We start from the raw sequence: 12,568 nt of genomic DNA, 5'->3' as shown, positions 1-12,568 counted from the left end.
TCAAACACTACAGCTGTTGCGCTGGCGATTGGCTCTCTTTATCATCGGTCACTTTCATAACTGGCTGGCACCTAAACTGCACTGACTGTAACGTAACAGTCTTAAGAGTGTCCTGCGCGATACTGTACTCATTTAAACTCTGCAAATAACTTCTGTATTAGTGCATTTGTGTCAGTGTAGCGTACGAGTAATGGGTATGTGTACGTATTTTTTAATTATTGTTATCTCACGGCCTTTCTTTAATGCCTCGCCATCCCACATGCAGACGGTATGCCGGATCTGTCGCTAGCCTAATCGTTCCAGGTATTATTCAACTTTATCCATCTTACGTAAGAGTAGCGTTCCGTATAATGGCTCTACGTTTACTTTTCTTTGTTATTCTAGATTTTTCAAAGGCAGATGAAAACCATTCCCCCATAGTTTCGTTCGCCCACATCACCTTTATCATTTCTCAGCTTTTAGTTTCTAAGGAAAGGATTGAAACATGGTAAAGCATAAACGCTTGCCTTTCGCTGTCACGTCTTCTGACGCATTTCCAAAAGAAAAAAGAAAGAATCAAATTAAGGTGTACGCAAATCTCTTTGGGCCACAAGCGAACTATAGGACAGCCGTATACGCGAGAAAATAAGCCGAGATCAATATGTCTTCTGAGCCGTTCGCCCGCTAATCTCGGCTCCGCGCATTTTGTCGTTCCTGCGTTTCAAGTTTTCGGGTGAACTGCACTAATGGACCAGCGTTCCGCTGATCGCCATCTCTTTTTGTTGGGAGGAGGGAATCGACAGACGTCGTTGGCCGGGCTTCGTTGTCGAGTTCCACAATTTGCCGGCGGAACTCGTCTCATTGTTTTCCGAAAGGCTGCAGTGTGTTCCGGCCAATCGATTCGTCGAATCGAGTTTTCAGTTCCCGTTGCTCCATTTTTTATTTTTTAATGCTACGCGGTCTGGAGTCAAACCAGTACAGCCAGCATTGTTAGGATACTGCGCTGCCGTGGCGTTTGCTGGAAGTTGCGTGGCAACGTCGTTAATAATGAAACATGCAGTTGCAAACGCCTTGGAGACCCCGAGGTGTATGTAATGAAACCTTTGCGCAGACTGTTTATTGATTCGTTCGACTGAAACATGAAAATAAATACACCTGCTTTTTGCGATAGCGCCAGACGAGGGGCGAAAGGGCAACACTTTCCAAGTTTGTCTCGCGACAAGCTTTAGCATAATGTTTTTGTTTGTCCTAAGCATGGGAAGCCAGTGATTTCCTACGAAGTGTATGCGATTTTTTTTTTATCCAAGTACATGTGAAATGCAGAAATGCTTTGATGAGACAACCGCTGGACTGATTGGAATGAAATTTGTTGCATTCGAGAGAGACAGTTCAATTCTAGGGATTGTAAGAAGCATAATTTTCTACTAGCACTTTAATATATTTTACGAAAGTTTGAGAGAAATGGTGTGCCAAAAAAAAAAAAAAAGAAATGGTGCGCGAAGTTGAAAATTTGTAACTGTGCGGATAAATGTGGTATGCGAATTTACAGCTTACCCGAAAGGATTACAATGTTTACACGTGTTTTGCAAGCCCTATACTCACAAATTTGCGATGTACTGTAGCACTGTTCACCGAAGGGCCGTAAACAAGCTGTTTCATTGTGAACTAACTTGCGATCGGAAACTAAACGCTCAAACACTTATCACACCATTTGCAAGGCGAGTTAACAGGAGAATTCTCAACACAGACAACCGCGTCTCTTCACCGTACGAACACCCCTTGTGCCCCGATAACCAGTAGCCACGCCGTGACTCCTCAACAGACAGGGGGATTGGGGCGCTGTCGCGTGTACAAGAGAGACGTGCTGTCTCACCATGCGCGAGGCAATGCTGGTGCTATTTTCATGGCTATGGAACGAGGCGCTTGGAAGGGTACTACGCTAGAGCGATCGTAAATTGCATGTGGAGAGCTCTCTGCAGTAATATTTCAGAGTGATGTATGATATATAAATTTTGTCTACTTTAGATGTATCAGTGGGCGCATTTTACTGAAACGTGTTGTTTTGTTTCTTCCTTTCTTTTTTTTTATTACAGAGCTGCAGAGTTGTAAACTTAAACTCGAGGTTTCTGCAATTTCGCAATTCTCTGAAATTTTTCTAGAAGAAAATTATGGCCTAAATAAGAAATCTGCTTCCTAAATTACTCGATGTAAGCGTTTTCTTTTTATTTTAACAAACCTCATCAATATCGCCGCAGTGGTTGCTGATAAATAGGATTTACTCATTACCATGCATTTAGCTAGAAGTTCTTGAGCTAAGGCTTTCTCTTAAGACTTCAATTTCAAATGCTTATGCATTTCTGATTGGAATGGCTGATAGCGCCGAGTGCAATGCCTGCGGTGTCGAGGAAACCATAGAACACATACTGTGCTACTGCCCATCTTTTAAAAATGAAAGCCAGGACCTCTGCACAGCTCTCAATCAGCTAGATGGAAAGCCGTTCACCTTGAACAAGATCTTGGGACCATGGCCTCGCATATCGCAGCTACATAAGGCCACAAAAGCGCTGCTGCGATATTTGAAAGCGACCGGATTGAGTCAGCGCCTGTGATCCGGACTGAGTGACCGACTGATATCTCCAGTGGACTTTCTCTTCTTTTAATCTTTCCGTCCCCCTTTCCCTTTCCCCAGTGTAGGGTAGCCAACCGGGCTTAGTCCTGGTTAACCTCCCTGCATTTCATTTATCATTTTCTCTCTCTCTCTCTCAATTTCCAATCGCCCGATAGCTTTTCAAAGGTTCCATAGCGCTTCCTTGCAACGGCGCACATTACGCAATAATTTATAGTGCTTCAGCGTGAACACAAGTATAGTTAAAGTCTACGCGAACAATAATCTAGTTTCTTCCGAGAAAGTGTCCGGGCGATTCCGGATGGTAATACTCAAGGAAAACGTTCACGGATATTTGTTTCTTATGCGAAAGTAGTAACTTCACCAGCGCCTGTCTTTTGCATTTCGCAAGGCGCTGGGTCGTCGGCCCATCTGCAATTTGAGCGAGTTGTCTTCACCGTCGGTTTGGAAACACGAATCAGCTAGGTTTTATTGTTGAGACATTGTGTCGTTTGACGAGTGCATCGAAACGGCGAATTCAGGTGTTGAAAAAACCAGACACTATAGTTGCTTCTTGTTGTATCACTAACTTGAAATCAAAATATTACTTCATTCGGTTTATGACGAGACGTCTTGCACCATTCCTGCACCATGCGATCGCACTTACACGCTTTGCACCTCTGGGGCCGGATTCCCAAAGATTCTTGTTCGTATGTTCTTTTTGGCAGTGCATTGCGGCAAAAATTTTCGCCTCGTAATCGGCTCGACAGATATGTTTCGCCACATGGTTGAGTCTCGGATGCATCATCGAATCCGCCGTCCACCGAAGTGACGGCCAATGATACCTCGCCTGACTAATAATTACCGCATATCCGCTTCGCGCGTTTGCAGGCGGCGAGATAGGAAAGCCGACGAAACAATTGAGCACAGCTAGACAACCGCGTCTATCTAAAACCGGAGTGCGCCCGTTCTTTAGGGTCCATTTCACCCCACCGCAATCGGGACAAAAGAGCCGGTTGTTTTAAACACCGATGAAACCTCGCGCGAACAGGGTTTTAGCCTACACAAAAGCGGGCTGTCACGGTCTCCAAGAGACTGTAATCAAGAAACAATAAACACGCAGCCTCGCAGACATACAGGAGGGAAACCGCGCACGAGGAAGCCAGTGCAAAGCAGAGGAAAGAGAAGGTACTGTGGGAAGAGGTCAGGGTGGGGAGGGGGGGGGGGGGGGGTGTAGTAGGGGCGTATCCGCGATCGAGACGCCATCTGGTCCACACTTCACTGGTTCGAGAGGAGAGTTAGAGAGAGAGAGAGAGACACACACACACAAACAAGGCCTACTGACTGTCCTCCGGAACACGCGTCAGTGAACGCGTTCGCAGCGGGCGGCGAGCGCGCAGGCTGGTGCGATGTGGCGGCCAGGAGCAGACGCGAAACTCGACTCCACGCCGGAAGGAAGTCCCACATCCTGTTTCCGGCTGTCCAGCGAACGAATGCCGCCGACACCCGTTGTCGGTGCGCCGTTCGCTCCGCGCGCATCTCGCCTCGCGACCGCTTTGTGACAGCGACGAGTTCGGCCATTGCGCGCGGTATAGCGCGCTTATTATTATTATTATTGTTGTCTTTCAACTCCGCCGCGACGTCTCTCTCGGACAACGCTCGCTTGTTTCCAGCAAACGGACGCAGCGGCGTCGCGGCCCTGTTGTGCGTCGCGCAGAAGCCCTTCAGAAGAGGAAGTCCTCTCCGCCGCCCCGGCGGCAGCTCTTCACGCGCCGAGGTGTAGGCTGTTATAGCGCGACAGGCACGCACCGAGTTGCCCGTGTAATTGGCTCGGAGGAAGTGCCGTTGACGGCGGAACGCGGTAGCGATTCTCGCGAGCACTGCGCTGATTAACGGTGTCCTCTCCTCTTCTTTTTTTCTCCCCTTCTGTTTGAGTGCGAGACAGGCTTTAATCAGATGCGATGAAAAGTGCACGAATTGCAGCTCAATCCCATCGCTTTATTTTTTTTCGATATACCGCTCGTCCGGAACGGCCTATGTGCGGCACAGTGCAGTGGAAATTGTTGAAAAACTATTTCGGGCAGTATGCTGCACAGCCTGCTTAATGATACCTAATACCACTTAGAATACGAAGACGAGTGGAAGCTAAGAATAGCCGTAGCAGCGGACACCGTAAATGCGGCGTGGGCGCTTGGTACTTATGTTGCGTGCATGCGTGGAACTTATTGTAATCTTTAATCAGGAGGGTAACGGTGTCTTACATAAGTTTGACCAGAAAATAACCTCTAATTTCACATTGCAATGGCACGCTATTGCGTATTATTACATGCTATTCAAGCTTCACATATGCATTATTGCTGAGCACAACTACCTGTATGTTATTTTTCTTGCTATTTTCGCGCCCTATTGCCTTAGGAGGAGTGGATCAGCTCCAATCAATTGACCGTGCCTTTACGCATTCTGTTTTTCGTTTACTTTCAAAGTGCTGGGACTTGCATATGTCGCTTCTTGCTGCTGTAGCCATTCTGCATGCCATATAGAGCAGTCATGCAACGACTGAAACTATCGTGTAGTTTGCCTTTGCAACTCGCCAAGTTTCTCGAGGCTTGAAACAACTTTAGGGAACGTGACTTGGTTCGTATTCAAATTATGGCGACAGAGGCTGGGGCTTGCCACACATTCTGCGCAACGGCGAACGTGATGGGGTGGAATTCGGAAACGCCGAGCCCGCTCGCCTCGGCGGTCAACAATCAGGCGGTATTCAGACCACCCACTGGCCTCGTACAGAGTGGATTGCAACGGATTGCGTTTAATCGAAAGCGGCACCTGTTAAAATATATCGCGAAGGCACGTCGTGGTATTTTTGCGTCGCTATAGGCGCATGGAGACATATGCCTACGCCACGCAACCGAAAAGGACAGCAGGCTAACAGGTGTCCCCTTAGCGACAGACTACGTCTTCTCTCCATAACCCCCCCCCCCCCTCACCCCGCCCTCCGCTAACACCTTTGGCCGCTCGAAAAGCGATTCGTGCACTAGTGCGGTACTTGAAGTGCACGGGCTTAAGAGACCGCTTATAGTGTCATTGTGTACGCTGTCCCTCCCACACGTACTCAGTACTTACTCTCTCCCTTTCTTCCTCTTTCTATTCCCCTTTCCCCCACCCCCAGTGTAGGGTAGCAAACCGGATGCTGTTCTGGTTGACCTCCCTGCCTTTCCTACCCTTGCTTTCTCTCTCTCTCTTTGGCCGCACGAAGAAAAAAAGGGAGAGAGAGAGAGAGAGAGCGCGCGAAGAGGAAACAGCATAGCACAACGCACGCCGATGAACAAAGAGCACTACAGACGAAAGAGAGAGAAATCTAGCTTTTCTCTCTCCCCCTCCCACATCCTTGGGATGGAAAATAAAGACATTATTATTATTATTATTATTATTATTATTATTTTTATTAAAAGGGCAGAAGTGCGGACGAATGTTAAGTTGCGTCAAAATGGTGATGATGATCCATAAAAAGTTATCTACACTAAACAGAGGTTGTCTCAATTTTCCAGGAGTTATTCTTTTATTCGATAGTGACATCGTATCATCATCATCATCATCATCATCATCATCATCATCATCATCATCACGTTTTATGTCCACTGCAGGACGAAGGCATCTCCCCGCGATTTCGACATCGTCTGAACCGGTGTATAATTGGCAACACATTTCAGCGTAAACGAAGTCGTGGATGGATAGATGGATGAATGGATGGAAAAACTTTATTGAGAGTCCCGAGATACTAGCCCAAACTGTGAATGCTGTGAGGTGCCAGAAACACTTGAACGTATATTTTGTGTGTGTCCCGCGTACGCGCAAGAACGACAGCAACTTGTCTCTTCCATTGCAAAGATCCATGAGAGACAGCTATCAGACGAGCTTCTTTTAGGTCCTTGGCCTAACGCAAACAGCGCAGCTCTGGTAACAAGAGCCGCTATAGCCTTTCTCCAAGCCACTGGGCTGGACGCACGGCTTTAGAGATGCGACAACTCTGTGAATTTATATATACGCATCTCTTCCTTATACCATCATCATTCATGAGCCCTTTCCCTCCCCGTCGCTTTTCCCCAATGTAGAGTAGCTGGCCAGAGCAAGTTATAGCTCAGGCCGACACCTCTGTGCCTTTCTGTAAATAAATTTATCTCTCTCTGTCTCTCTCTTGACCGGGGATGTTGGAGAAGTATGGGAGAGGCCTTTGCCCTGCAGTGGGCGTAACCAGGCTGATGATGAGAGAGAGACATCATCATGATGATGATGATGTCTCTCTCTCTCTCTCTCTCTCTGAGATACGCGATTATCGTGCAGCGGGCTGCTTCCATGTTGGGACGGACAGGACGGTCCTGGCCCCCGCAGGCTATCGAGATGGAAATAGCATAAATTTTATGAGCTGCTTTGCTGATGGGCCTTCCGAATCGGACTACCAATGCATGTATCTCGTAGGCAGTGTGAAAAAATGCAAGATAGTTCCGCGTCATGGTCGTTAGTGAAGCGATTTTTCTTGCAGACAAAAAAGTGGGAACCATATCCTGTTTCAGCAAAAAATAAAATTGATAAAATAATAAATAATAGAAAATAAAACGTGCGAAGGGCGTGAGAGCATGATCTGACATACATTCACTTATAGTATGACTGGTGCAAACCACAGTTCCAGTTGCCAACTTCTGTATGGCAAGCGCACATAAATACGGAGCCATTGCACATGGTAGTTTTCTTAACGAAACCTAGCAGTAAAAAGAACCGGCACATCGGCCACGTCATGAGTACTTACGAACGAGGGTTGCGAGCGAAGCGGGAGTCATAGCCAATAGATAGACGTAAGATACGCAAGCATATATAGAAATAAAACGAAATGGCATGGAACACTTGCAGCAAATTTGTGAGATTTTCGGCACGGCACAAGGGCGAATCTTTTGCTCTTGATATCATGATCACTGCAGATGTGGAAAAAGTTCACATTCAGTGGTTTATATTCTGTTTAAAATGTGCACTATACTTCATCTTAAATCTCAAGGAGGTCGCAGTGAACGTGGCGTCATCGATCTTAACGTGGTTGAGCACTTCGATTAAAATGTAGATGAGCAGGCAGTTGTAGAGCAATGTTTAAACAAAGTAATTTAACATAAGGGTAGTGGGATTAGGGGTATTAGTTCATTTTGTGCGTACGGCTATTGAGCGGTTTCAAGTAAAAGCAAACGCTGACTGCGTGATATTATGCAGCGTCTATGGAGTAATGACATGAGGCCAGTGAAGAAGAGAGAGAGAAAAAAAAGCTCATTAGCACGTTTTCGGAATCGGCACGCGCACAGGCAGTGTATGGCCTCGGCGCTGTAGCCTTCGCCCAAAATCTTGAGCGGGGCCGAACTAGTGAGGAGATTAAGGAGGAAAATGCCAAGAAAAAAACAAAAAAGACAAAGAACTATTTTCTTCTACGCACGAAAACAGTGCTCGTTCATTAAGAACGAATTTCAAACAATTATCTACGGCGCACTAAGCGTGGCATTTCAGAATATCGACATATAATATATGCCGCTTACACACAAACGGCTAACGGTTAATTCTAACTTCTCCCAAACGACTTGCTCCGACTTACGGATTTGCGGCCTGGGCAGAGAGAGAGGAGGCAGTGATTAATCACAGTCTATAAAGAAGCGTGGGAGCAGTATTTCGAGCAGGAGCGTTCTTCGGAAGAATGCTTGAAGAAGCCAATGCTTCGAGGAGTCACAGTGCAGGAAGTGAAAATGAAATAAAAGAATAAGTTGAAAGTAAAACCGACGAACGGGGGGGGGGGGGGGGGAAGCGGCTGTAAGCGGCTAGGGTGTGGAAAGGATGGTAGTCTTGGTAGCTCTATGCAGAAGAAGGATATTTTTTTAAACTGTGCAGGAACAATAACTTAAGGGAGCGGAGTACGCTCGCATGACGCAACCAACCTGACAGTGTTCCTTAAGAAGAAAGCAGAGCTCGACCGTTGCCTAATGCAATGGTGGCATCAGTTGGGGGCAATTAAGTGTAATTTCGTTTACCTTAGTGGGTGCTTATCCAACAGACCCCCGCTTGCTTTTTTCCCACGGCTCGAGTGGTATAACATTATTTCTGACATGTCTGGCACTCGCCGAGAAAAGAAAAATAACGCACGGTGAAACGTATACGAGGGAAGCTTTTATCTCTTTGATGATTCCCACGCGAAATAAGGCCTCCTCGAAATTGTGTTTGCTCTCCACCGAAACGGTCGTGGCGGCGCATGTTTTCCCAGTTTTGAAGTTCGCTGGTAGCGATTACATTTCGGCCTGTGTTTTGATGTGTACTGTAAGCATAAGCCTAGCAATCTAAAATAAGGGCGCTCATTTCACAACATCAGCGAAGCGTGAATTTTCAATTTTTGTTTTGCTTAGAACAGCACATACATTTATGCACCACCGAGAATAGTGAATTACGTCCCGATGTACCGTTTGAAATGACCTAGAATTCTTATGGCTTAATGTCCCAAAGCAACACGAGGGCCTTGAGAGATGCCGTGATGCACGACTCCTGAATAATCATGACCACATGGTGTCCTTAACGTTCAGTTAACTATAAACAAACGTGCCTTATTCTATTTTGTCCCCAGCAGTTTTCGTTTATATAGTGCCTTATATACATTAGAACCGAAGCCCTCAAGCTGACAGTATTGTGTCACTGATGCACTGAATTCGCCACCGCGGTGCTCGTAACATAACGAGCGCTGATTTTAGAAAGTGATCTCGGCGATGACATATAGTGTTTGAGTGCCACATTTGTACGCTCGAGTTACTGGGCCCCAATGTATCACAACCAGAACCTAACGGCTTTTCAAATGGCCTAAAGATGTCCCCAGCCTTTCTCTCGGCTCCATGTATGGGCTAGTTTTCCCAGAGCGAAATGAGGCCCTGCAGATAATTAGAGTGGTTTCCAGTTTTCCCACCTGTTGAATCGCCGACAAACGTTGTGAACCATTCGTCTTAAACCTTCCAAGCAGCATAAGTGCTTCCAGGCACACTCTAATTGGCTTCGTGACATTAAAATTTCGTCCGCAATAGTTTTTATACGGGAAACACAGTATAGAAATCAAATTAGCCAATTTTGCCTATGCCTGAGGGATCCAGCAGCGGTAGCTCCTAACAGCAGCCATTTGAGCTAACTACAACTAGTTGGAACGTTAGCAGCGGGTAAATCCATTTTAAAGTTCTGACAAAAAGATAAGCTCTGAGGCTAACGCGAGACCTTATTAACTGAAGTAACACTAATTGCTTATAAGCTACCAAGTGCTACTTATACGATTAAAGAAATGTCATTAATCGTATAGTTACCGAATTGTGTTTCACTTCACTTACGGAATACAATAACTGTGCCAAATGTATTTCTTTAGAGCTGGAAGCACTACTAATAATGCATATAGGCCATTATTTCCCCTAGGACCGCCAGAGGGCCTGTGCGATGGTAACTTGAGGGCGCCGCAATGATAAAAATTCATCTTCAATGTTATTTCCTAGCGGGGCAAAATAAAATTATACGTACTCGCGTAGTAGGGTCATCCATCAATTTCGCAGTCACAGTCGGATGCGGTACAGACACAGCACAAATTAACCAGCAAAAATTAAGCCGTCAAGTTAAGGTAGAACCCCCATCCTTCATCTTACAAGTTATTGTTTGCCCACAGAAGCTAAATCACATTGTCGTAGTATGTCGCTGAAGGCATATAATTACTCTTTGCTAAGCTATGAATGCGAATTCTATTTGATCAAGGACTGCACAATCAATTTAAAGCATCGAGGGCAATGAATTATGCCATATTGTTTCCTTTGCATTAATTCTACACCGATTGAAATCTGCTGTGATTTTTGCTTAATAATGATGATGGCTGTGGCCTGTAGTCAGGGCGAGTCTGCAGTATTTACTTAGGACTGTGAACTTGTTGTCTCGCTTCAATGTGACATGACTAATGAGCATGAGGGGTAGTGCGATAGATTGAAGGACGTTCACTCAATTCTGATAAAAAACAGGGATCCTAAGCGCTGCTCCTGAAGCCAAAACGTCTGTAATTATCCTGGGCGTAATCTTTCATGCACAACTGTGTGGCAGTGTACTTGATATTCAAATATTAGCGTTTACAAGAAATTATCGAAATAGACGTGTTTGGAAACCACCAGATTTAAATTGTTAGGTGCAACTGCACACTGGTACACAGCTCTAGTTCTAACCTTGTTTCACCAGCTCCCCCACGACCAGCGCAATTGATGTAAAGCAAGCTGGCAGAAATCAAAATTAGCTATGATTTCATCCACACAAACACTATCATCTTTTTCTTCCTTTGTCTTCTTTAACAGACACACACGCACGCACACAACGGGTTCTGGGCTTGTAAAATGAGCACTGCTGAAGAGCTAGGACCGCCAGGATAGCGCCCACTCAACAATTAAGGCCCATACTCATCCACGAATCGAAACATTCTCATGAGATTCGAATTGTCCATTGCAGCAGTTATGATCGCGCGGCTTCCCCCAGCGGACCATCGCACGCTGGGTCGGCCCGAATGCCACCGATCCGAAACTCGGGCGTAGATTCGCGCGCACGCGCGCCTCCGACCAGGCGCCCATCGATACGTTCACAGTCCACGTGCTCCGCGCGCGCGGTGGCGCTGACGCCGTCAAAAAGCCGCGCTCCGCGTGGTGCGCCGTTGTCCGAGCGTCGTCAGCTCGCCTCGCGATCGAAAGAAAAAACGCGCACGGCGGGAGGCAAAAAGCGCAAGGCGCGTCAATTCGGGGCGCTCACCGTGGCTGAAGCCGAAGGCGAGTAGAAGGAGCAGCACGCGGTCTCCGGCGGCGGGCAAACCCATGGCGCGGTAACGGCTGTGCATCCCAACGCGCGCGGCCGGGCGCTTCTCCTCCACCTGTGAAACAGAAACAGCGCCCCGCCGGCGTCCCGGGAGCGGGGCCGACCGGCATGCATCGTCGCGCCCTCGCCCACCGACCTCCTCGCCCGCCGCTCACTTTGTCCCCAGCATCCGCCGCCCCCCCCGAAAAGTTGAGCCTCCGCCGCCGCTCGGCGGCAGCGCTCGCTCGGACGCGCCAGCTGGACCGCACAAGAGTCGGTTAGCCTTCGCCAGAACAATGGTCCTTCGGGAGACTCGTTATTAGCTCGCTGCGTCCACCGCAGTAAACCAAAAGCCAAGCACGGTCGTCGGCTCGGAACGGAGGGGGGAGGTAGGGGGTGGTTGCTCGTGCCCGCTCCGTAGGGGGTTGATGGGGGAGGGAGGCGCTGCGACCGTCCGAGGGGGTGAGCCAGTTGAAGGAAGCCAAGCGAAACCGAATCTGCCGCCACGGCAGCCAGCGCCATCTCGGGGAAGCGTCGTTAACTCGCAAGCGGCCTTCCCATTGGTCGGTGCCGTGCTTTCGGGCGGCGCTGGCGCCCTTTAGCGGACACGTGGTGCGCTGCTTTGCTACGGCGAGCGGCGAGCGAGAGCCCCTTCCGAGCAGCCTTCCCCTCATTGATCCCAGCGCGGCGGTCGGTCCGCTGGCGAGTGTGCGGCACGCTGCTTCTCCGGAGTGAGTGCGCCGCCGTCGTTGCCCCCGACTGTGTTGTTGCTCGTCCCCGGACAGCACGCTGTGCGCAGGAGACAGGCATGCGCCGCGTCCCTCGGAAACCCTGGCGCGTGCCCGGATGAGACGTGGACGTTGGTGGATCCGGAAGTAGTGGCGTCCCGAGCGACCTGCTAGTGTTTCTTCCTTCGTTCGTGAGGTGCGCGGCCTGTCAATGACGGTGCCCCGTTGTCGGCTTCGAGACGAAAGGACCCACGATCCGGGCCATCGTGTGAACAACCCTCGGTCCGGAGTGATGGTGTATGTTCCCGTGGCACCGCTGCTGCTTTTTCTGTCGGCGATCATCGGAATAGGTCCCGGCTTCGCTTCAGGTGAGTCTCTTCTCTTTCGTGGCACA

General features: G+C 48.2%; 2 protein-coding genes across 7 annotated transcripts in view; one reads left to right on the top strand and one right to left on the bottom strand.

Annotated features, from left to right (window-relative positions):
• LOC126531080 (uncharacterized) overlaps window positions 1-11,557 on the bottom strand; it is a 332,314-nt gene extending 320,757 nt beyond the window's left edge. The window contains exon 1 of one of the 2 annotated variants that reach the window (XM_050178468.3): window positions 11,405-11,557. In XM_050178468.3, coding sequence (XP_050034425.1) covers window positions 11,405-11,489 — 85 coding nt within the window. In that variant the 5' untranslated portion in view covers window positions 11,490-11,557. The remainder of the gene's footprint in view (window positions 1-11,404) is intronic. The other variant, XM_050178467.3, reaches the window with a different exon arrangement.
• A 556-nt stretch (window positions 11,558-12,113) lies between these two features.
• Window positions 12,114-12,568, top strand: part of LOC126531079 (hemicentin-2-like) — a 256,250-nt gene continuing 255,795 nt past the window's right edge. For all 5 annotated transcript variants that reach the window (XM_055070959.1, XM_050178465.3, XM_055070958.2 and 2 more), the window contains exon 1: window positions 12,114-12,542. In XM_055070959.1, the coding sequence (XP_054926934.1) occupies window positions 12,386-12,542 (157 nt within the window). In that variant the 5' untranslated portion in view covers window positions 12,114-12,385. The remainder of the gene's footprint in view (window positions 12,543-12,568) is intronic.

This window comes from Dermacentor andersoni, chromosome 5 (assembly GCF_023375885.2).
Source record: "Dermacentor andersoni chromosome 5, qqDerAnde1_hic_scaffold, whole genome shotgun sequence".
Taxonomy (NCBI): domain Eukaryota; kingdom Metazoa; phylum Arthropoda; class Arachnida; order Ixodida; family Ixodidae; genus Dermacentor; species Dermacentor andersoni.
The sequence above is the reverse complement of the archived record's forward strand: the minus strand, read 5'-3'. Positions and strand labels throughout refer to the sequence as shown.